General features: G+C 44.7%; 2 protein-coding genes across 6 annotated transcripts in view; one reads left to right on the top strand and one right to left on the bottom strand.

Annotated features, from left to right (window-relative positions):
• The window catches only part of NIPSNAP3A (nipsnap homolog 3A), a 53746-nt gene extending 50085 nt beyond the window's left edge, over positions 1–3661 (bottom strand). Inside the window, exon 1 of the mRNA XM_074533400.1 lies at positions 3459–3661. Within this exon, the coding sequence (XP_074389501.1) occupies positions 3459–3578 (120 nt within the window). The 5' untranslated portion in view covers positions 3579–3661. The remainder of the gene's footprint in view (positions 1–3458) is intronic.
• Positions 1–23948, top strand: part of PSD3 (pleckstrin and Sec7 domain containing 3) — a 139180-nt gene that overhangs the window by 41583 nt on the left and 73649 nt on the right. For 3 of the 5 annotated variants that reach the window (XM_074533398.1, XM_026792921.2, XM_005486232.4), the window contains 4 exons: positions 6745–7813; positions 9281–9661; positions 22586–22792; positions 22899–22979. In XM_074533398.1, coding sequence (XP_074389499.1) covers positions 6745–7813; positions 9281–9661; positions 22586–22792; positions 22899–22979 — 1738 coding nt within the window. Of the gene's footprint in view, positions 1–2724; positions 2990–6744; positions 7814–9280; positions 9662–22585; positions 22793–22898; positions 22980–23948 lie in introns of those variants that run through there. The other 2 variants (XM_014266451.3, XM_074533396.1) reach the window with 2 other exon arrangements.

Raw genomic sequence — 23948 nt, forward strand, 5'->3', positions numbered from 1 at the left:
ATTTTTGTTCTAGCTGGGCACATAACTTGAGATCCATCTCCTAGGGTGCTTTAAGAACTGCCTAGCAAGACTACTCTCAGATTGGTTAATTGGTCCCAAACTCTGAAAAGTAGTAAAGGACATCCTTTTCTGCAGGTGGGCCTGGTTTCTGGATCTACAGAAATCCTGTGTTTCTGAGATCTGTGCTTACAAGTGATGGATTTTTAAAGCGGTTTTTGCTCACTCAAAGCAACTTTCCAAGGGTTTTGAGAGGATTATTGAAAAATACAGTATTTAAAATATATAACATTAATTATAAGTGAATTTAGAGAGGCTGTAAAGTCATTGTAGATGCTGAAAGTGTCAAAACAGCTGTGAGTTGTCACTGCTTCAGAAGCTTTTTCTTCAGGTGAAGGCTCTTAGAGAGCTTTTAAAGTAATTCTTGCTAATTACTGTGTATATCTACACTTAGAAAATCTGTTAGCTACTTCCTTTCTAAATCACAGCAGCAGAAAAATAGAAAATTCAGATTCTTTTTGGATGTTGTTTACATATTGGGTTTCAGACTTCTCCAAACATATTAAAATGAAATGAAAACTTGAGATTCTCACAGCCATATAATTCCAGAATGTGGAACTTCAAAGAAGAAAAGGGCATTAAATATTCTAAGACCCACTTGTACTTTTATGTCAGGATAAGGAGTCCAGATATTCCCTTTGTATTTTCCCTCCCGTTCCTACTCATGCTAGCAGCTGTTCCACTCTACCATTTTGCTTTCCAGGGTAATGACTCTTGGGACTGAGCTATCTCACTGACCATCTGTGGCCCATACAGCAATTTGTAGTGGATAATCCCTCACACTAAATCCTCTCAGCACGTGCTGCATGTTAGTTTTGGACTTTGTCCTGTTTTGAGCTCGCTGTAGGCCTGTGAGTGACTGCAGCAAGGTGCCATCCTTCTTGCAACCAGGGGAAAGGTACAGGGCTCTTTGGAGGACAGTTAATTCAGTGCAGTTGGGGTTATTCAAGGGGTCCCAAACCCTGTTTACCACTGGGAATTAGTTAAAATCTGTGGGGAAAAATATGCAGCCAAGTCACAGTATTGCTTTCATAAAGCTTTCCATCAGGAATAGGGCTAGGCCTTGTGCAGTTGTAAAAAAAAAATACACACAAACTCTCAAAGAGGCACCAAGTGTCCCATGTATTTTACATGCTTTCTAAATGGTCATTGCTTTCTAAATGCACAGGATTTATGTTCTTATCCTAGTCGCTTTTCTCACTCTTTTCCAAACCAGTGACAACTTAGCATCATCATATCCTACCAGACTCCAGCACTGGCTAGCAGAGATTCATCACAGATTTACCTAGCATGGGCATGGTTGTCCTACGTCAGACTGAAATTTCATCTAGTACTGTCTCTGGTAGCCCAAAACCTCCAGAATTTAGGGTACTACACAAGAGCAGTGGTGGGCAGTATCTTTTTATGAATCTCTTCCAGTATGCAGGAAGCTGCGTACAATTTCTTGAGGAACATACTGCCCCTCTATGCATGCAGGGGATTATTTTTTCCATGAACAAATTAGTTTAATTTCTGGGTAACCCTGAGCCACTGGCTTTCACACACTGTGTGGCTGTTCAAGCACGGACTGCAAAGAACACACAGCCTGTGCGTGCTGTTGGGCTCTATGCCAAACTTCCCAGTGACCACAGCAAGGAGTCCCTCTGGTTGTCTCTTTGTGGGGTGAGGGATCTCAGCCAAGATGGTCAATTTTCCTGCAAGAGCTCTGCCATACCTCTATTCCCTTTTACCTTCCCTGCATGTTTGCTAAGGCATAGAGGCATTTCACCAGGATTTATTTCTAGGCAACTCTCCCCAGCCTCTTCCCTCTGCCTCTCACTTTTACTCAGCTTCCCCGTTTCCACCAACTTGTTGTTTTTACATAATGCTGCTGTAACTTTCGACGGGATGAAGACCTGGCTCTGCTTCTCCTTTTTGGAGTAAGCAAACTGCCCAAAAGCCTGGAGTGTCTGCAAGCTGCAGAAAATCCTGTGCCCAGTCCAGTGTGGATGTTTGCAGTCCAGTTACAAAAGCCGCGTGTTTGCATTATGTTAATCCCCTGGCTTTGGCTACACTGGGCAGGCAGGACCTATTGCAGCATGGAGAATGACATCATTTGGAAAAAGGGCTGCTGCATGAGGCTGCCAGAAGCTATGCAGCATCCCTCCCCTTTTATAGGGGATGGCTGCTCCATCTCAGCAGGAGAAGGCTGCTTTATCAATTGGAATAGTTTTAGTGACTGTAGAAGATGTAACACGATACAATACCATAAATCCTGTGATTTGTTCATTAAGCTCTGTGACCTAGAGATCTGCCTCATCTTAATGCATACATTGTTTTTTACTTCCCTAATTTGCCTTTTACAAATGGTGGCAGGAATACCAGGAAAGCGTAACTGATATGATGCTGCATGCAAGCTCACCCACGTGCTACTTGTGATCTGCGCAAGGAGCTGCAGAGACATAAAATGCAGGATGACTGGGCTGCTTAGTGAATGCTTCCAGCTCACTAATGCTGAAATGCCATAAAGCATCCTGCATTCCGAAACCAGCACATGACTCTCAGCATCGCCATTCTGCCCGATTCTCCCCTTATGGACGCAGTTACAAAAACGGCAGCTAAGCACAGACGTATCCCTGGCATGCTGTCAGGCAGCCTTGCTGGAGGAAGATTTTTTTTCCCCCTGCAAGCTGCCAAGGTGGACTCCTTAGCTCCTGCGATAGACTGAATGAGACTGCAGTTCCCCCATCAGTTTCATAATACTCAGAAAGCATCCATTTACATCATTGTGTGCAGTGCAGGGCAGCAGCTGCCAGGAAATTTGAAACTATTTTGATTCCAGTTGACTAGAACAGCAGCAATTGAATTAGCTGGTATCGCTATAGATAAACTGATGATCTTTGCATTTTATTTCTTTGACCAATGGGTAACTGCTGGAGCTACAGTAACCTCTGTGAGTAAGGAGACTGTTCAAGCAAATATATCTAATTTCTCGAGCTATATAATATATATATATATATATATATACTGTATAGAGAGAGACACTCACACCATTCTTTTTTAAAATGTACCTGTAAACAAAATGTCTGTCTATGCTTTTAACTTGTGTTTTGCTTCCTAGAATTTCCTTTTATTATGCTGTAGACAAGTTTGCTTGACATGGAATGGTTATTTACCTATGAAATATCATATCTATGCCTGATTTAAGTCATTAATTCTTTCAACGTCTAGTCATCAGAAAGGCTGCCAAATGCTATTAGGTTATATTTGCCCGGTCTCAGTTTTCTAGTCACTCACCCCCTTTCTATTTTAGCTTTTCCCCTATCCATTTATTTCTTTTTTCTTTCTTTTTTTCTTTTTTTTTTCTTTTTTTCATTTGTTGAAAGAAGCCACCTTCAATGCAAAGTAGAAATTTGTGTTACCTGAAAGTGTGTGTCCTTTCTTTGTTTGTTTGATGATGGGTATTTTTTTTCCCTGCGCATCTTCAGTGCAGTCCTTAAATTTTGTTGTTTTCTTTCTATCCTTGTTTGTAATGCAGTCATATTGGGGGATGGGGTTAGACAGGATATGCCAGTAGCTGCAGCAAGACATGATGCTGTGGTGGTGGATGGGAATAAGGGAGGAGTTTCCCTTAAAGAGCTCAAGCTCCCCTAAGCTCTTGTACCTGAAATAGCTCTCTAAGGAAAGGGGAAGGCTTTGCAATTTTGGGAGAGAGTGGCGGATTGGTCATGGTTTCCTTCATGAAATAGAGACCTTGGCAGTCATGTGCATGGTGGTACCTAACATAACGGTGACAGAACCCTGCTTTGATGTCATACAGGAAGTTTTTTCAATCATACAGAGAATTAGGCAATATTCCTGCATGAAGGCAAGAATCCCACTGACTTGTACTTGCATACAGCAGCTACAGCAGCAGTCTGTCCAGGGGACAGCTGCTGACATGTCATTTCGGAAAAGGCATTACATTTCTACTGTGATAGCATTACTCTCTTGCTCAGATGGAGCACAGCTTGCAGGTGTGGCAGAGGGGAGTACATCTAAGTACTCTCTCTCCGTTTGGAACCTCTCTGTGCCTGCGTGTACAGGTATGTGCTCTGTATGTGTACTTCTTCTGGAGTCTGATGGGCTTGCCAGACTGTGAAGTTCAGGAGGAGAAGTAAATCAGAAACTTGCTCAAGATTTCTTTCCACCGTCGGCAGTGGCTGTCGGTGGCAGATGGGGACGCGCAGCAGAGCATTTAGCATTCACCACAAGAAATAAGGCCCCCTCTGTTTCCCTCGTGTTGGTTCAGAAGCTAAGATAGCAATTAGCAGAGACAAGCCTGGCCCCTTGGCAGGATCTGTGTGCGGAGCCTTGTTAGGGCTTGGCCTCCGGAGCACATTGGCTACCTCCCAGCCCCACAGGAGGCCAGGGCTGACGCTCCAGGCTTCTTTCCAACAAGGTGGGATGTGTGGATTGGAGTGAGGCATGGGGGGTCCCAGCTCTTGGAGCGCTATGTATTCCCTTTCTTCATGCAGTACAGTCAGAGTGTGTGGCCTGGGCAGTGGCCTGGCCAAGTGCTGTCCCACAATGCTGAGGGCACACACTAAGCATTGCTTGTGGGTGGATATGTCCACCAAGAAGGGTTTATGTTAGCATCTATAATGACATGCTCCCTATTAGTCCTCTCCTAAGAAATCTCTCCTCTAGACCGTGCTGAGAGAGCAGCAAGCACTAAAGCTTCTGCATTAGAGAAGGATTGTGGGGTGAGAAAGCCGCTTGGGGCTCCTTGCCTGGAGTTTTTCTGGTGCAGGTGTAAGGACATTGTAACCACAGCGCATCACTGTCATATGTGAGTCTGTCCTGGTGAAAGTGCCCCACAGTGTCAGCTTAGTGCCTGTGCCATGGAAGGTATGGCTTGAGATGCACACAAGCACTGTGTGGTTGAGTTGTGTGCAAAGGAGACTGTCTGCTGCTTCAGACACTAAGGAAAAGTGCTGTGGGTGCCCCCACACCTGTGTTTTGGAAACCTTGCCATGAACATGGGCTGGTGATGCAATTGTGGACAGGGCATCCTTGCTTCTTATGGCTCCCTGGGACCTTGCAGCAAAGAAAAGGTCCCTGCTTTATCCAGTCACTGTCCTGGACAGCAACCAAGTCGTCTGGATGAAGCTGAATTTTTATCATATAGTGATTAAGTAAATGGCATGGAGACATTTGGAGAACCCACTGGGGAAGATTCTGAGGCTTGGCAGAGTCCAAGACTGTCATTTTGATTGTGCACCACGCCCAGTGTGTGGTATTTTCCCTGTGGCTAGATATACTGGGATATACTGGCAGGTGTGAGCTTCTGCTTACCTTAACAAGCCACTGGCACATAGATAGCCATATTAATGCGGTTCTGAATTTGTGTTGGATTATCCTCTCTTTCACTTTGAACTCAGCCTGTCATTAACCACAGCTACATGGCTTCTGCCTCAGAAACAGACCTTGGCCGGCCTACTTGGAGCAGAGATGGGATTAGTTTGCTGTGCAGCACGTAGAGGTGCACCTTGGGACCAATTCAAGTTGGTGTCCGGTTTCAGAGCTGTCACCTTTGATGCTTTTCAAAGTAGATGTTTGGGTCTGGCCACCCTTCAGTTTGATTTAAAACACTTTTATACTCCAGGCCAGTTTGGTTTTTTTCATTGGTGGCGGTGGGGTTTTTTTTTGTGGGTTTTCTTTTTTTGTTTTTTTTGTTTCTGTTTTTGTTTCTCTTTTGTTTTTGTTTTTGTTTTTTTTTACCCTGCAGGAGTGGGACAAATGCAGCTGTTGATGGTTGGCTTTTTAATTGTTGTTTTGGGGTTTTTTTCCCCCAAGAGCTTAGTTCCGCCTTGAGCTGTGATATAAGGTAGGCAATTTTCTGTCATTGTGTGATCCCTGAGGTCCCTTTGGACAGATGGTTCTCTGTTACCTCGAAACAATGGGAGCTACTGAGTGCTTGGCGCTTGGAAAATGGGACCACCCATTTTTGCTTCTGCTTGGTTTACATCAGTTGGAAAAGCACAAGGAAGGGAGGGGTAGCAAGGTTTTTCTGCAGCAGTGTACTTGTTGCAGTAGGAAATGTGCATTGCTGGGTATTCATCACTGCAACATGACCTTCAGCTACCTGAGTTGTTAGAGGAAGAGGGTAGTGCTGGCAGAAAGTTTAATTGTCATTAATTACTTTGTAATTTAGCAAATTAGTTTTGCTAAGGCTGTACAACATAAGAAGTGTGGCTGATTATCTTCCCAGTGTTTCACCTTTACAAGTGCAAATTACCTGAAAGCATCAAACCATCATGTGTAGTGTCTTTTTTAAGTAAAACCATCATGGGTGGTGCATGCTGTGGATGAATGTCAGACATCTGAATCTCTGCTTTCTTGGGCCTGTGGCCTGGCCTGTGGCCTGGCCTGAGGCCTCAGACTGTTCACGTGCCATTGGGACCTTTTGTAAAGTGTAGCAGACATTTCTAGCATTCCTTCCTCTGTAGTGCAGACTCCCAAAGTAGGGCCGCCCAAAAACTCCTGTGTAAAAGGACCAGCTTTGGATAACTGCAGTGTGAGAGCAGAAGTGAATTAAACGGAAGTATTTGCCCTGCGGGGGAGAGCGTTGTTATTCTGTTAAGAGCAGGCCGGGGAGAGAGATCAGACTCTTTGCTTTGTGCGTGTGGTAGATAAATCCAGGATCTCTCTCCTTTTTATTTGCAGGTAGTGGCCGTGGAAGCAGCAGTTTGCCTCCTCATACCATCATCAATGAATTTCCAGAGTATGGCACTGCAGAGTCGAGCAGACAAGCACCATCGGCTCCATCGACGTGCCAGGCTGAGCCTGTGACATGCAGTCCAGAAAGACGGGACAGTCCCCAACGTGTCAGGCCTACTCCTCAGTGTGCAGCTCCTGCTGGTAATTTGAGGCCTGATGCAGGGGCAGTGCAGCTTCACACCCCAGAAAAAGGTTTGCAACCCACAGGTAATCTGCCAGAGATCATGAAAATCTCTCGACAGCTAGAAGCAACAAAGGTGCAAGAAAGAGCAAATACTTCTCTCGATTCAGAGACGCAAATGGAAAAAAAGAGTGTTACTGGCAGCCAAAATGTGCCGGCAGCCAGAGAGCCAGTTCCAGCAGGCCAAGAAAAACTCTCAGACATGCTTCTTCCATCTGAAGGAACAGCTGAGGGAAAAAAGTATTTGATCATAGAGAAAGATCTGGCTTCAGTACGGGCTGGAGAAAAGCAGTCTGAATCCTCACAAGCCATAAGTAATAAAGCAGAGGAGGTCCACACAGCTCAGGAACCAAGCTGTCACAAGCCATCTGTGACAAACCTGGAAGCAATCAGCAGAGTGGAGAGGGGGGCACATTCTGAGGAGTTTTCAGAGTACAGTCAAGGCAAAATGCAAACAGGTACTGAGAGAAGGCTTGCTAAAGAGGCAGTTGTGAGTAAACATGTAGAATTTCAAGTTGTGGAGATCTTATGGCTGCAAAAAGCTGAGGAGCAGAGAAGAAAGAAGCACTCAGTGCTGGACTCTGTGTCTGTGGAGAGGAAGGCATTCTCCAAAACACCCAGTCACCCTGTGTCACCAATGATCTCCCCAGCCTTGCTTTCCTTGCCAGACAGTGCATGGAGTGAGGTCTGTGAAGACACGAGGCTGGAACCTGCTGCTTCTGGAGCCACTCCTCTACCACTGCTCGAAGAAGGCAGGAAGGATGAAGTTTCTGTGAAGGACAGGAAGAACTGTGATGAGGAGGAGATGGCTATGCTTGCAAGAGGCCAGGGCAGGTGAGCTGGTGCTAAGAGGGGAGCAGGGGTCAGGCAGGGGTTCTCTTGTCTAGGCATGTGGCTTGTGCCTACCTGCTTAGGAGCTAATAAGAAGCAGCAAATATTTGTCTGCTGTCTGTGGTGTGGTGTTTACTGTACTGGTTTACATGGTTGATGGTTGGCTAGTGCCTGAAGTTGGTACTGAAGCCACTTCATACCATCTTACTGAAGTTTGCAGTCCATCTCAGGTTTTGAAATGTAAAGATAAGAAGTCTTTCTGTTTGCGCAGTGATGTCTGTGTGATGAAGCATCTGTAGGAGGTATAATTGAGATCTGGACATGCCATGTGATTAAATACAGTTGGCATGCAAGCCTGGCCACAGGTACTTGAACAGATTTTCTTGTTTCATTCAGAGTTTGTGCAAAAACAGTGTGACAACCTCTGAATGGTTGGATAATAAAGACATTTTATCCAGGGACATGTAGATAATAGGAGGATAAATGTTACAATATGTGCTTTCTATATTATCTGTCCAAGAGACAGATAGTATCTATCTATCTATCTATCTATCTATCTATCTATCTATCTATCTATCTATCTATCTATCTGTGTTTATATCATTTTAGCAGTACATATTGCAAGAATGGTTGGCTGCTTTGCATCCTGATTTGCTTGTTTTTCTTTCCTGATGCATATCTCTGACAAAACAAAGGGTTCCACTGTTGCGCTCTGAGCAAACCATGCCCACTTTCACCTGGAGAGTTGTGTGCTGATGAGACAACATCTCTACAAGGGAGGCTTTCTTGCCTCTGCACCTCAGTATGTGTGGAGTTTTGCCAGTGCAGGGGATTACTTGGGCTGGCTACTCTAACCTCTGGCATGTTGAGGAGCCCCACAGTATTTGGTGCATCAGAGAAGAAAACTGTTCAGGGGGATGGTATACCTTTCCTTGCATCAGAAAGCAGGCTGAGTCTTCCCCCTTCAAATCTAGTTCCCCAGACTCCATATTTTTAATTGCACGTGCTTCCCTTTGCATTTTGGAGTGATTTCCTTCAGCTTTTTGCTGAAGACCCCAGTCCTAGGACTGCAGGGATAGCAAATTATCCTTCAGGGGCAGAGACTCCATTGGGATACACATCTCCAACATGTGCAGCCTCTGGCTTGGCACTGGTGCTAGGATAGATCTTACATTGTGTGTGCTTTTCTCTTTTGCACGTAGGCAGCTGATCTGTTAGACAGTACTAGGATGTCTCCCAGCCCTCTTCTTTTACTCAGAAAATTGTTTCTTTCTATGTTCCTGGAGAGGGAGATGATGCCAGTCATAAAGAGAGGTAGTGCAAGGAGAAACCAGCATTTTACCTGCAGTGCCCTCTCTTGCATAAAGCTGCATTGACCTTTCTGCTCAGAAAGGCGGAAAGTGAGAACAGTTGCCCAAAGTCTAAACCTTGCCCCCAAACTGAAATGAGCTGTTTCTGGTTAATTTTCAGGATGGTGGAGGAGCGGGAAGCCACCACAGGAGGATATGAAGATTTCCTTGGGCAGAGGCACTCTGACGTCTCCACTGATCTGTACAGCTCACAGTTTGAAAACATCCTAGACAATGCATCTTTGTACTACAGTGCAGAATCTCTGGAGACATTGTACTCGGAGCCCGATAGCTACTTCAGCTTTGAGATGCCACTCACTCCCATGATCCAGCAGCGCATGAAGGAGGGTGGACAGTTCTTAGATAGGACATCAGCCGTGGGACAGACAGATGTCCCTGACAGGGAGGTGAAGGGATGTGGTGAAGGCATCGCTAATGGCTTAAGGGATGTAGGCGAAACACTCTTCAAAGGAGATGTCACAGAAGTCCCTCATCTGGAAAGGTAAAAGTAGTGGGTGAGCTTTCTGTGTGACTGCTGATTTTTCCCCAGCCTCTCTTTGCTTCAGTGTACTGTCACAGAGTGCCTCTTTTAACACTTCTACTTTTCTACAGAGAGTAATTTCCAGGGTGACTGCAGGAGAGAAATGAGCCATCCAAAGCTGCCATTCATAAGAAGGGTGACAAATATACATTTTGAAGGTTTATTAGGCAATGCTGATGTGTTGATAAAAGTCTGTCTGGTATTATCACGTCTCTGGGACCTGTTTCTGAAGGAGTTAGTTATCGTTACAAATGAACCTTGTTCAGCTACAGTTCCTACCTGAATTTATTGGCAGCAACTTTAGGAGCGGTAACAATTTATGTGCACAAATGAGTTGTCCAAATGCAGTTTGTGATCTGGATATTAAAGATGTATCTTTTGTCACAGTGTTTCCTCTCTTGAGGCCAGTGGGAGTTTAGAACATTACTTCTGCTGGGATGAGATTTTGCTCCCACATTCATAGGTTAGCTGCTTCTTTTGTCTCTGCACTTTCTGAAAGAGGAGTGAGCATTGCAAAAACGTTAGTAATTCTGTTTAGGTAAAAGGAGAGGTGAGAAAGGCTATTAAAAGAAAGAGTCGTGAGAAGTAAAAACTAGGCTGAGTGGTCAGAAAATACTGTACACTTGTAGAAAATCACTCTATGTGCAAACTTCTCTTATAGTGTGCTGTCAAAGAGAGTGGGGACAGTGAAAAGCAGACACAGACAAAGTAGGAGGTTGAATTATGAGTGGTGAGGATGAACACACCTGCAAAGTGGTGAAGGACCTTGTGAGTGACAAAGATGCCTCTGGTCTTCATCCTCCAGAGACAGGATGTTATCTAAGAGCTCTAGGACTATTCCCTTAGATTCGACTAGTCTAGTTAGAGCTTTCCTGGGAGTAAAGGTGGGAGATCTTTTATCTGTTTTATTTCTTTTGTGCTAAAATGAAAGAAGTCTTTTGAGCAGAAGTAGTTTTGCTAGCTTTATGGATTAAGGTACAGTTTGCTCTTAAAACAGCAGGCAGAAGGATGTTACGAGTTTAAAATATTTTTCCCTCCATCAGACAGTAAGACAGGTATTTAAATCTTGTGCATGCATAGTGCCTGCCAATAGGCAATAACTGACTGCTAATCTGCAATAACCTGTATGGAACCAGAAACTGAGGTCAGTCCTGAGACTTGCAGCTCCTTACTTACAGCAAAACCAAAGGCTGACAAAACTGGACAGGGGAGAACAAGCACACATTCAGATCCTGATTCTGTTACCCTATAGTTGCAGAATCTAATATTTAAAAGATATTGTCAAGTAAGGCCTACATTGGCTCATCAGGGCAGAAATTATGGCAAAGACAAGGTGTGCTTAGATAAGTCACATCAGGTGCCTGCCTAGTGTGGATTTCACTTGGAATTAATTTTAGTTTAGATTTGCAGCCATATGGATAAACTAGCAATAGATGTTTAAAATACTTTTTTCCTCAATTAAAAAAAAAACAAACAGAGAAGAAAAAAAAAAGTGTTCTTAGTTTGTTTAGGAATCAGTCTCAAGGGCTCACCTAAGGTAGATGCCAGTAGAGAATGCCACCACGGCAAGATAGCTAGCCACGAGTATGCCCAACAGAGTAATCCTCCCAACGATAATCTCACAGCTAACACCACCCTTTCTCCTTTGGTATTCCAATATCATGTTGTATTGCACCAGGCGTGTATGTTGTGTGGTGACTGACAGGCGACTGACAGGTCGTGAGTACTACTTTGTTGTAGCCAGTGGGGAATCACGGTGTTAAGAGCTCATGTGTGAGAAGCAGTGTGTGCGTGCTGGGGGCAGCGGGATGTTTATCGCAGAGGGGTCAAGGCGGTGTGTCATGGTGATGCTCAGGTGAACCAGAAATAGCCTCCTCTTCTAAGCCCTGGCGGCTCAGGGAGTTTGAACGCGCGGTTGGTTGTGTTGCCTGAAGCAATCCGAGATTTAGGTTTACCTAAATCTGCCTGTGCCTGCTGCTGAAGCTCTCGTTTCCTACAGTGCCGCAGGTTGTGCTTGGGGCTGCAGTGCCTCACGCGTAGTGCCTGCCTGGCGCTGCAGAGGAGCGGGGACACCCTCCGCAGTGGTCCAGCCCTGCCTGAGGAGGAGGGTAGGGGGAGGCAAGCCCTCGGCCCGCTGTGCCTGGCCCCGCGCGGTGCTGCCGCGGCGCTCCCGGCGCTTTGCCCGGCCGGGGCTCCCCGCTCCCGCCGCCCCTCGCCTGGAGGAGAGCGGCAGGAGAAGCCCCTCCCAGAGGGGGGGGGTTGCTGTGGGGCCTCGGCATGTGGATACTGGCAAGTGAAAAGGGAAGCGGGGGCATTTCGGGTGCTGGGGATTTGGGAGCAGGGTAGTGTGGCAGTGCGGGACAGCAAGGAGTATGAGACCCCTCGCCTTTTCCGGAAACGGTACTGCCAACCCGAGGGAGCAAAAAACCGAAACCAAAATCTCAGCCGTGCCTTGTGCTGTGGTATTTCGGCAATATAAAAAGTGGCTGGGAGGGAGCATGCTTCCAAGTACCAGCACTAGTTAACTGGGGGAGCAGTGTGAAACACGAGCAGTTCTTCCTGGCCCAGAGCACAAGGGGATGGCCGACTTGAGAGCGAAGAGCTGGTAGTTTTTCACCTGGAAACTGAAAGCCATGTGCCAACTGGGAAAAGAGGAGCCGGGGCTCCCGTGGTCATGCCCTGCTGTTAAGCAGCTGAGCACCACAGCCCCTTCGGCACCTGTCCGGAAGGATCCAGAGCGTACCTCACACAGGGAGTGAGGATAAAGAATGACCTGGCCTTGTAATGAATAAGCGGGAGGGTAACATCCTTCTCTGCTCTTAGGAAATTGCTGGCTTTGGGAGGGGTCAACTCTGGTATGTGAGGGCCGGTCACATGCCTTCAGACTGAAAAAAAAAGAGGAAAAAAATTATTAGAGGCTTGCAGGCTACAAGATCCTATGAGCTCCTAGGTCTCTGAAGATTTCATTCCTGTTGTCCTCCCTGTCAGCTGCTGGCCGTGGTTAAAAACAGTAAGTCTTGGCAAGAGCTGTATGATGGACCTGCCTGCTTTGACAGCCACCTGCTGTACTTTCTTAGGGTAGGGGGATGTCAGCAGCCCCTGGGTCTTCCTGCAGAGCAGGCAGGCTTACTTTTGCAAGTAGCTCTTTCCTGGCATAGCTTAGATGCCCTTTGTGCCTTGCCAGCGGAGGAGCGATGGTTGAGGGAGAAGGGTGTGCAGCTTGCCTTCTTTTGGGACTCTTTGTGTCTTTGGGGTGGAGTTTATTCTCTTTCAGTTCTCTGAGATAAGCTCAGTTGGTTAGAACGTGGTGCTAATAATGCCAAAGTTGCGGGTTTGATCTTTGTGTGAGCTGTTCACTTAACAGTTGGAGTCGATGATCCTTTTGTGTCCCTTCCAACTCAGAATATTCTGTCTTTTTGTAGTGATTAGCCCTCTGAGGGAGAAAAAACTTTCTGCAGCTGAAGTAGCCTTGAATTTCCACAGGAGGGGGTTCGGAGAACACAGGGAGAAGGGGTAGTGTGTGAGGTTTCAGAGCTGAGGACAGCCTTGCTGTGTGTGTGAGCACCATGGGATCCTCATGAAATAGGCTGAGCCGCAGGCTGCCAGTGTAGTGAAGCTTTGTAATCTCAAAAGGGATGTTGCATTTGGAGCGTGTTTGGTGCCCTTGTCTCTCTGTTATCCTTACAGAGGCATGCAGTCATCACTGCCACACCCATGCTCCAGGTGCTGTATTCCTCCCTTCCCATGCCAGTGGGCTGTGTTAAGGCCATCAAGGCTCAGCCTTCCTATCTGGGAGTTAAGTCTTTTAGAGGCAGTAAGGAAAACTGTTTGCAAGCTGCTACTAAGTCACTGAGCCTGAGTTTGCGTTGCCTGGACTAGGTGTAATCATTTGCAAATTGATTGAAATTGGTGATCCAAGTCAGAGTGGGGTGACTTGGATAAAGGGTGGGTAAAATAAGTATATCTTACTTTCCAAAGCAGTAGGATATACCTGAGGGGAAAAGGAGTTATTTTTTCTATGCGTATCAGAGACAAAGCATCTGTGTGACTAAATGCGAAGTGTAAAATTATCTCTGTGATGATCTCTATACTTCCAGACTTTATGGACTAGACTTCTTTTTAGTGTTTTCTTATACTGCACACTTAACAGCAGTTTTCCATTCCATCTCCCTTTGTAGGCTAGAGGCAGAATAAATTTTTAAAAGCTCACAAAACAACAACAAAAAACTTAGGGCATTTTTTTTTCCTGCCATAAGTGCCTTTTCCTGTTGTCTTGGGAAGTATTGTTTCTGTTGGCAGGACATTGCCCAAGATTTTTTGTAAATCCAGAGAGAAAATAAAAAATCTGTATTGCAACTCCTAATCCTCAAAAATGCTAAATATTTGCCACCTGCCATCATCTTCAAAGAACTGCTGGTGCTCAGCAAATTCTGCAAGTCCTGTTTTTTTTTTTTTTTCCTAGAGATGCAAACACAAATTTAGTTGCGTATGTATTCAAGAGGGGAAGAAAACAAACTCCCTAAAGCAATCTGGCAATTCTCAAAATAAATTCACAAGAATGTAGCCTGAAATTCCCATGGGTACCAGATTACTTTCAATTGTTGGGGCCTCTTGTAGTAGTTGCTATGGTGGATATTTTTCTTCTGTGTATAGGTAATTTCCAGCAGTTTCTTACTTGGCTCTCTGCTTATTCCTTCAAGACAATAAACTTTGTTGACAATTAAATTCAGTTTTGATTCCTCTCTCTGAGTCAATTCTCTGAGTCTCTTCCCAGTTTATGAATACCTGCATGCCAGTTAAAATTTTGGTTTTCAGATTGTACGCTGGTATTTTTGTCCAAAGTAGCTTGTATTTGATTTTTCAGTGTGGTCACAAGACTCAGTACTTGAGAATTAATATGTAACCTTTATACATACATTTTATTAGTCTTTCTGATGGAGGTGTAGTAGAATTTTTTTCACTTTGAGGATTCACTTTGAGACCCAGTTGAATTTTTTCATTAAGTGTGAAATCTGCTGTGATCCCTGTTTTTCCGAGTGGATGTTTTTTCACCTTCAGACATGCCTCAGCTCATGGCAGACTCTGGAATCTCGGAGACATAGGTCAGTGAGAACATGGTACTTCATATTTGCTGCCAACCATATGCCCGACATAAGGAAAGTTATTCAGAGGGATGGTGTTGGTTATTGTCCTAGAAATGCATCTGCAGCATCAAATGCATCTGCAGCTGGTGAGCAAGCAAGCAAGCACTGGAGTTCATTTGGTGGGCTCTACATTAGCCACATGGGCTAATACCCCTGTCAGTTGTTGGGCCACTGCTAACCACACTATGCTGGCACAAGTGTACGTTGAATCCAGGTAAAGATGAAGTGGCACAGTTCATAGGGTAAATTTCTGACACCACTGGCATTTTTACAGCTGAGGATTTGCATTGTTATTTCACAGCCTAGTAACTTCTAAAATGTTGTGCTACACTGTTCACCTTGATATTCCCTCCAGGAAGGTGTCATCACTTTATCAAGGCTCTGGAGATACGCTTTACAGAGTTTGCCTTTACTCTGGCTAATGAGGTCCTTGGAGCAGCAGTTTAGTGAGCATTTGTAAAGCTGCTTCTAGTTCCTAAATAAACTGTTGTTTTATGGAAAAAAAGGGCTGCTGACTTTTCGCCTCTTCAGTTCCCAGCCTCCTCTGAAAATAAAACAAACACAACAAAAATCCAGGAGCTGACAGAGACAGAAGAAAAAAAGAAAAAAAACAAAGTGGAGCAGCTGATCAGTTTGCTATACAAAGCGCCTCAGTATAGAGCTGTCAGCAGCTCAGCCTTTAAGCTGGCATCTGTTGGCACATCTCCATTAAAGTCAAAGCCATTTAGGTCAGGAAGGCTTGATTCACCAAAACCGAGGTGTCTCTGCCAGCTCTGATCTGGTCCCGAAGTGCAGCCTTGCCATCTCATCTATTAGCCACAACTGGCTGGTAGTCAAGACCCTCTCCACATTATTGCCAGTTAAGTCTCTTCTTTCTGTGTGTGTGTGCTGGGACAGGGAGAGACAGAGGCTGGCAGCTGGTAGGACGGTGTAGAGCGGCATGCGTGTCTTTGGATGTGATGCTGGAGCAGTGGTGGAGAAGAGCAGGGCGCACAGAGCATGCAGACTCCCTGCTAACACAGCTGGGTGAGCTGTGGGTTGGTTAGTGGTTGTTTTTTCTTTGTTGTCTTTTTCTTTATTCACTGTTCTTTTTGAGGACAGGTGTTTCATTTTGCTGCACGGTTTCAGTATAAGCTCCTGTGTGATACTAGTGTCAGTGCTCAGGTGCTTCATCTGCACATTTGCAGGGAAGTCTGAACTGGAAGGTGTAAACACATGTATTTTTATGCGTCTGTTTTGCTCCCTGCCAGGGAGGACCAGCTGGACCAGCTCCCTGGTTAATACACTTTTCCTGAGCCAGTCTCCCAACAGTTAAACTAAGCCCAAGCATGGGGGTGGGGGGGAAAGTCCTCTGATGTCTTCCCAGTTTTGGTCCTATCCTGGAGGACCCAGCAGGAGCATTATAGGGAAGGGGGGTCTTGTGGGTGCTGAACACAGGGATGGTGGCTCTTGATACCTGGATTGGGTGGGCTCTGACGGGAGAGCCTGAGGGTTCCTGAAACGTGTAGGGGCTGAGTGTTTTCTCAGCAAGGTCATAGGTATGCAGTGCATTTGTTGGATCTGTTTGTATTTTTGTTGGGGCAGGTGGATCAGATTCTGCGTATGGGACAATCCTAATGCTTTCAAGAGACCAGTCTATGTGTCTATGCATGTCAGAAGTATCCATTGCAGGGAGGAGCCTTTGGATACCCCCTGTGATGAGGACCAGTTTTTCACTTTCTAGACATGGTGACATTAATGTGGCAAGTGTCCCTTTGCAAGCACTGACCCTTGCCATAGCGATGTATGAAGCCTAAGGTGAAAATGGAATCAAACCTGAAGTATTTTTAGCAAGACATTTGTACTTCAGGTGGCAGTGGGCCAGCATGTCTGTGTAATAAAGTACGTGCTGTCTCTTGGAAGGGCTGCAATCCTGTCCCTGCATGTGGTGGACTTCTTGTTCTAATGCTGTGATCTCGTAATGACAATTGCATTTGCTGTACACAAGCCTACAGAAATGGTGTTTTCTGAATGCTTTAGCCGCTAACTCCCTTTTTTACAATCAGTAGGAATTATTTTAATGAAAGAAACAGACAAATTATTACAGGAAAGAAGAGGTTATTTTTGAGCAGCAGCATGCATTTCAGCCTGTGAAATTGACTTTGCATATGTATTTTATCGATAACCAATAGGGGATTACAGGGATTGTTACTTTTAACTTTGCTCCTCTCCCTGTGATGTGACAAGGTTGAGGTACTTTTTAGTAGATGCTTGGTGGTTACTCTGGTTTATGGACATCGTCCTTGCTTTGTATGTCCTGGCTGATGCTGTGCTTGTGAGACATCCACTGAATTGAGTTGCAGCAAAGTGCAGCTGTGTCAGTCCTCAAAGGGGGATCTACATCAAAGTATGTCTTTGAAGAGAATCCATACATAGGACTTCAAAGCTGGTTAAACCATTTGGAGTAAAATAGCACACTGAGTCATCTGCTAGGAAAGGCCATTATTTTTGTTTTTTTATTATTTTTCTCTCCTTCCTATGACCTATCTTGGACGAGCCCTGGAGCTGAAGGTAACTGGCAAGATAAATCATTGCTTGAAGTGCTTTTGTGCTCACTCTCTCTTGGCCCTGAAGAAGCTGGTTTGGAGCTGCAGCAAAACTGCAGCACTGCAGTTCCCAACCCGTTTGTGTGGTCGGGTCATTTGTAGCAGGAACTGAGTCATCACATCCCACTGCTACCGGGATTTCTTCACTTTCTTCAGTGGGGCTGCTCCTTTCAGAGCTGGGCTGTTCAAGCACAGCTTTTCAGGTCCTTTTAAACAAGTGCAGACTGTGCCACTGTTTATATCTGGTCTGCTCTGAAATGTGAAAGGATATCATTCACTGAACAGCCAAATCTCTCTGAAGGGTTGCAGACCAGGGATTTGTTTCCTCAGGGCAGGACACAGAGGGTGGAGCAGAGGAGTGGGGGAAGGCATCTGACTGTTTCTGATTTGTCCCTTCTGAGAGGCTGTTGAACTAGTATTAGAGCATGCTTTTCATGGACACAGTTGATGCTTATGGATGGAATGCTGTCCTGTTTCAGAACCGGGAGGAGAAGGCTTGGAGTGAAACTATTTAAAACAAGAGGGCAAACACTGTCCTGCAGTGGGTGATTATCAGCTTCAGTGTGGCTCCCCAGTGGACACTGTACCCCCTGAAAATAACATTGGTTGTGGCCCTAGCTTTAGTATGCCAGAATGTCTCTCCACCCTTCCTTACTTTTAATCATTGCTGCGTTTTGCTCTGATGTGTTTTGCTGGCAAATCCCTGACGCAGCTTGCCTTGGAGTAAAGCTGATGTTAAAGGTATGTACGTTTATTTGAGAGAAAGAGTTGGTTTTCCTCCTGTTCCCTCCTGCTCTGTTTCCAAAAAGTCTGTGAAAGCTCCAGCCCTGTCTTAATGCAAGCTCCCCTGCAATTGATGCAACCAGTGCACTCCCTCCAGACATGTATTCCAGATGAATTAGTGTTCCTTGAAGAAGAAACGTATGCATCCAGGGGAGTCCATGTGCCACAGAGCATATGGTGTGCATCAGTCTGGTAAAAGTGAAAGGCAGTGGCAAGCTGGGATCACTGGAGTGGCTGTAATGAGGACAGCACTTAAGGTGAATTGTCACACCCTGCCACTCAATGTCAACTCTGAACATCACTTCTTTGTTAGCAGCTGGGCCAATTGCTCAGTGCCTTTACTCCTTAAAGAAAAATGCTAATAGGTGTTTTTTCTTTGGGATGAAGCAAAGATTTGTTTCTACATGGATTTGCTACAAAATGAAGAGCATACGAAGGTTTAAGGCATCATAAACTCACACTCAGACTGAGGTTTCCTCCTTAGTTGTCTGGGAGGGTGGACCACTGAGATATGAGGTGCCTGTATCATTATCATTGCGTTACTGGTCTTGCTGTGTTTTTTCTGCACGTTGCAGCCATTCTTCACTCAAACATTACTGTGTAAAGTTTCAGTTTTGGTGGGACCTGGAATGGGAGAGGCGGGCAGTAAGTGAATCTAGAATATTCACCAACAGATCAAGTGTGCTGAGTTCTGAGTATGGCAGGATTGAGATAGTTTGGCATTGGGAGCTAAATCACTGTAGAACTGGTGTATAATGGAATAAGTGAAGAAAACAGTATAAAATGCCTAGCAATTACAGTGTATTACAGGAAAGCTGGAAGGCCTGGCAGAGCTTAGAGTCTACAGCTTACATCTTTTAACTGTGAGGTTGGAGAGCTGTTAGAAAGTATTGCACTTACTACAGCTGCTTATCGAATTCCTGTAATTTCTGCTGGATATGGTGGTCACAGCCTCTGTGCATTCCATGTGGGTGTGGGGATGCCTTGACAGAAGGAGTAAGGATGCATTAGGAGTGCATTGCTGGGGACAGAAATACCATGGTCTATAAACCTGGTTGCTGGCCAAAGCTCATGTGCTGTGATACTGGAGAGGCCTGGAGTTCTTTTGTAGCTTCTGTTTTCTGTGTTTTCTGATAGAAGAGATTAATGTAAGTGTCTCTAGATAAAAATCAGCAGCTATTGCTGGACAGGCAATTACCAGCAACATCATTACAATCCCTTTTAGCTTTGAATCTAGGATTAGGGGGAATACAATCTATTGCATTTTTCAGCTTGTGTTTTTCAGTAGAAGTTTCTTATTTTTATGTGATAAAGAATAAAGCTGCATGAGAAATCCACGTCCAGTCTTACTTCGCATCACAGAGCTGTTTCTTGGCACTGTTTTGATGGTAATGCTGCTGTGGATTGTTATGTATAGAAACTGTAGACTGCAGAAGAGAGACCTATTTTCAGCCTTCGTTGCTCTTAGCTCTTGATTAGAATTCGTTATAAGCACTTTACAGAGGGAGGCAAGCATTATTGAGTTCAGCAGATTAGTAAACTGAGGTACGAAGGGAAAATGATGGACATGGAAAGCGCTGAAAGTAAGAAGAGACGTTAGCCTTTTTCTGAGTATATACCACTTGTACCCTGCTAAAATGTCCTGCTCTGAAGGCATCTTGCACAGTAGTCATGCACAGATCATCTGCATTTCCTAAGTCCTCAGTGACATGAGCGCTGAGTCTTGAAACTACCTAAAGCCACTTGAGAACTGAAGTCTCACTTTACTGCTAAGAATCTGTCATTTCCCCTGACAAAAGGCTTATGTTACAGACAACCTGTATTTGACAGCCTTTTTGTACTTGTACTTTGTGAGTACAAAAAGTACTTGCTTAGTACTTACTTCTTGCACTACAAAAAGTATTTACCTTGTACTAAGTTAATCAACTGTCAGAATTGACTACTAGAATTGCAGAAGGAAGTATCCCTTATTCTTCAATGCGTGTATGGGCACCCTCAGTCAGTGTGGAGCTTTAGAATGGAGAAGTTGGAAAATAGTTTTTCTTATGCAGCCAGTTGACTAGTTTTGGCAAACAGGGGAAAGAGCACACCCTCCCTCTTGCTGGGTGTTCCTCCTTCACATCCCAGCCATGATTCTGAGAGGCAAAGCAGAAGTTGGGAGCTGCTGTACTGTTAATTTCACTAAGTGGCAGATGCTGGTGCTTCCTTTCTTTCTAAACTTTTGGTGGTTTGTGGTAATGTTGAATCTTGTAGTGCACTAGTTGCTAGCAGGGTACAGATGTTTCTTGTCAGCTTTGGCCATCTTTCAGTGCTATAAATACTACCTTTAATAAAGAGCAGTGGTGAAAGAGGACTCTGATATATAGTGAGGTGAGGCTCTGTGAATTGGCATGGCTTTTGAAGCAGCGTTTTTACATTAAAGACTCTGCAGATTTGTTACCTCACCTAGGTATGCCTTGCTCTTGACAATTGTTAGAGATGGGAGGTTGGAATGAGTCATGCCTGATTTGAATGGACTAAGTGTTGCTCTGGGCTTGTGTCAGGGTACTCTGTCATTTGCTTTGTTCACAAGTTTGGTATAGGACAAATTCAGAGAATTTCAGACATTTGCTAGTGTCTTTGGATAGGGCCGAGGAGGCATTTTCCACAAAAATGATATCAGGAGGGGCTTTTTTCTTTCCTAGGATAACTGATGGCCAGTGTTGTTGGAATTGTATTCACAGTATTTATTTTCTACTAAGCATTGAGACTGACTCCCTTTTGTTATAGCACCATTTTATTTACACTGAAATAATTGCAAATCCCCAGTTCTTGCAGGAACTGGTTAGATTTCTGTTTTCCCCAGATACTTGATAAAGAAGTTGTACCCACAGGGTGAATATGTGATATTTCTGATGTTGTAGAAGTACTAAAAGGATGGAAACAGAGGTAAAATGGGCAAATCTCTGTTCTGTACATGTCCTTCTCTTAAACCATGCATGAGAAGTGAGATGAGGAAGTAGGTGACGATTTGTGGCATGCAGAATACCTAATTTTTTTCTTTTAAACTCACCTTAAATGAAATCTCGTCTTTGAGGGATTAATGAGTGGCTAGCAGACATTTGAGTAAGGTGCTAGACAATTGTTACTGGAACATGGAGATCAGTTGTTTTAATCATGGCTTGTCAAGTCTGAAAATTACAGTGGTATGTGAAGCTGTGGTATGTTGTTTAAAGTGCTGTGTGTACAAAGTCATCTTTAACTCATTCCAGTTGTATCTGTCCTGTGCATGACCTTTGCTGATCATTCATTATCTCTGTGTAAATGGCATTTTAGTGAAAAGAATTTCTATAAACTATAAAAATCTAGGAATAAAAATAGAAATGCTGTCAAATGCGCACACACACAGACACACACACACATACACAGAGCTGAGATTTTGCAAAAATTTTCATACCAGTATCAGAGAAAAGCTCTTCTGAAGTTCAAAGTCTGCCTTTGTGCAGGGGTGTGTATGTGGGGGCGTGCTTTTTGATGCGGCGGGCTCTTGCCTCTTTCGTGGGAGAAGCAAAGCAGGCACACAGCTCAGCCAGAGCTCTCCTATTGTACTAGAGGTGGGAGGAATCTGTAAGTGCATGATTTATCTGAAGTGCCCTGGGATTGCCATGCTAAACATTTTGACTTTGAGCAGCTGGTGAGGGAAATAATTGCCACCATGAGGGAGCAGGAGGGAAGCAAGGAGTTCACCAGGCTGGCATGGGTGGTTTGTGTCTCATAATCCAAACTGGTTTCCTTGCTCTGCGTCCTGCTTTTTCTAGCAGTGCCTTCCCATGGGATGTCCGCTGCTCATGGGTGACACAGAAGCCGCTGAGAGTTCTGGTGATATTATTTTAGATTTAAGGAATTGGGTTGTTTCCAGGACAACTGGGGAAGAATGAGGAAGGGACTTGTTCTGACTCAGCTTGGAGTAACTGATCATCCTAGCTCAATCACTACATTTCTCCCGGAAAATGGTTAATTTCCTGCTTTTAAAGAGGCCTCTTCAAGCCAAGCAGGCAGTTGTGTTAAAAAATACGAATGCAAGAAGCATTGGTGCAGTTGCAGTTGTAGGCTGATAATAGCAAAGAGCTCTCTCTGAAGTGAGCCCAAGTTGAGGATACTTAGCACAGTCAGAAGGAAAGTCCATGTTGTTTGGGCTGTTAGGCTGTTTGTTAAAAACCCTTGACTTTTGCTGACTGCTAAGTAAATGTCCCTGTTCGACACTGCTTCTTCAATTAAGTGGATTTTGTTACATTGTGTCATCTTGCCTCTGTGCAATTAATTGCCTGCTGTTCTACAAGGAAACTCTAATGTTATCTTATTTTTCTTCTTTCCATATTCTTTTAATCTCACAGCAGTCTTGACCTACAGAATGTGGTGTTAGACTCCAGTGCAGCGATGGGGAGCAGTGAACTTCAGGAGAAAGATGCCACTGGAGCCCTTGTCCATGACCTCAGCAATGGCAGCCGCAGCAATTTGGAAGCAGCCAGGCGCCTGGCTAAGCGCCTCTACCATCTGGACAGATTCAAACGCTCTGATGTGGCAAAACATTTGGGTAAAAAGTATGTGCTGATATGAATACATGCTTGGCCACATTCTTATTGATGTGGTTCTGGAGGGGTTCACTCTTGTATGATAACCTTTACGTATTTCTTCGCTTTTCTTTAGCAATGAATTCAGCAAGCTTGTGGCCGAAGAATATCTTAAATTTTTTGACTTCACAGGCATGACGCTGGACTGTTCACTCAGGTACAATTCCATTTATGGACTTCATATTCTTATTTTAGTAACAGTGCTGTTTGCAGTGTTGTCCTGATTTACATGGTTGTCCTTTTTGTATGTAAGAAGATGAAGAGAGGACTGTGATGTATTTTGGGGGCGAGCTCTCTCTTCTGTTTGGCTTTATGTGCTACCCTACTCTAGTGGTACTGGAGTGGTGGTCATATGAAGGGGGAAATACTTGGGTGAACCTGTCTAGGGATGGTCCCTGAGATGCTGGAGAAAAGTTTCCAGTCACTGGCAAAACAGGGGACTTGTAGTCTGCCAGATGCTTGTGAGAAATTACAGTGTTGCTCGCAGCTGATCTGCACAGACTCTTTGGCTGATGCCTTTGAAGCTTACCCCACTTTGTTGCAGTGCACTAAGAGCAGGGTTTGGTGTGGTTTGGCAGCTCCCCTCTCTGTGTCTCCCTGAGGAATCCAAGAATGTGCAGAACAGTAAAAGCTTCTACATGGAAAAAGCTGTAGTGAGTTTGGTAACTGTTGGCATGGGTGTTTGAAGACTCAGCCCTTCCATTTTCTTTGCTTTTTACGCTTGAATCAGACCTCAACAATTTTTATTTTCAGTGATTTTTTTTTCAGAAGTCAAACCACCAAGTTTATGTAGCCTGTTAGCCCAGTTGCTGGTGTTCTCGTGTTTAAGGGGATTTAAATGAGTTTAACTCATTTGACTGAGGTTACTTAAGGGGGATTTTTTTTCTAATGAAAATCTGGAAGATGTGCTGACCCCCTTAGCAAATGGATTTCTGAGGGATTTGATGCCATGAGACCATAGCAGATCAAAGGCACCCACCAAGTCCTGCCTGCTGAAGGAGGTGGAAATGGAACATGCCTGCACAAACATGAACCACCTGGTCCTGAGGCAGGGGGAGTGGAGCCAAGCTGGAGCACCCACTCAGCGTGGGGTGGGAGCTGCTGGGCAGTGGGAGGTCTGTTTCTC

Source organism: Zonotrichia albicollis, chromosome Z, assembly GCF_047830755.1.
Source record: "Zonotrichia albicollis isolate bZonAlb1 chromosome Z, bZonAlb1.hap1, whole genome shotgun sequence".
Taxonomy (NCBI): Eukaryota; Metazoa; Chordata; class Aves; order Passeriformes; family Passerellidae; genus Zonotrichia; species Zonotrichia albicollis.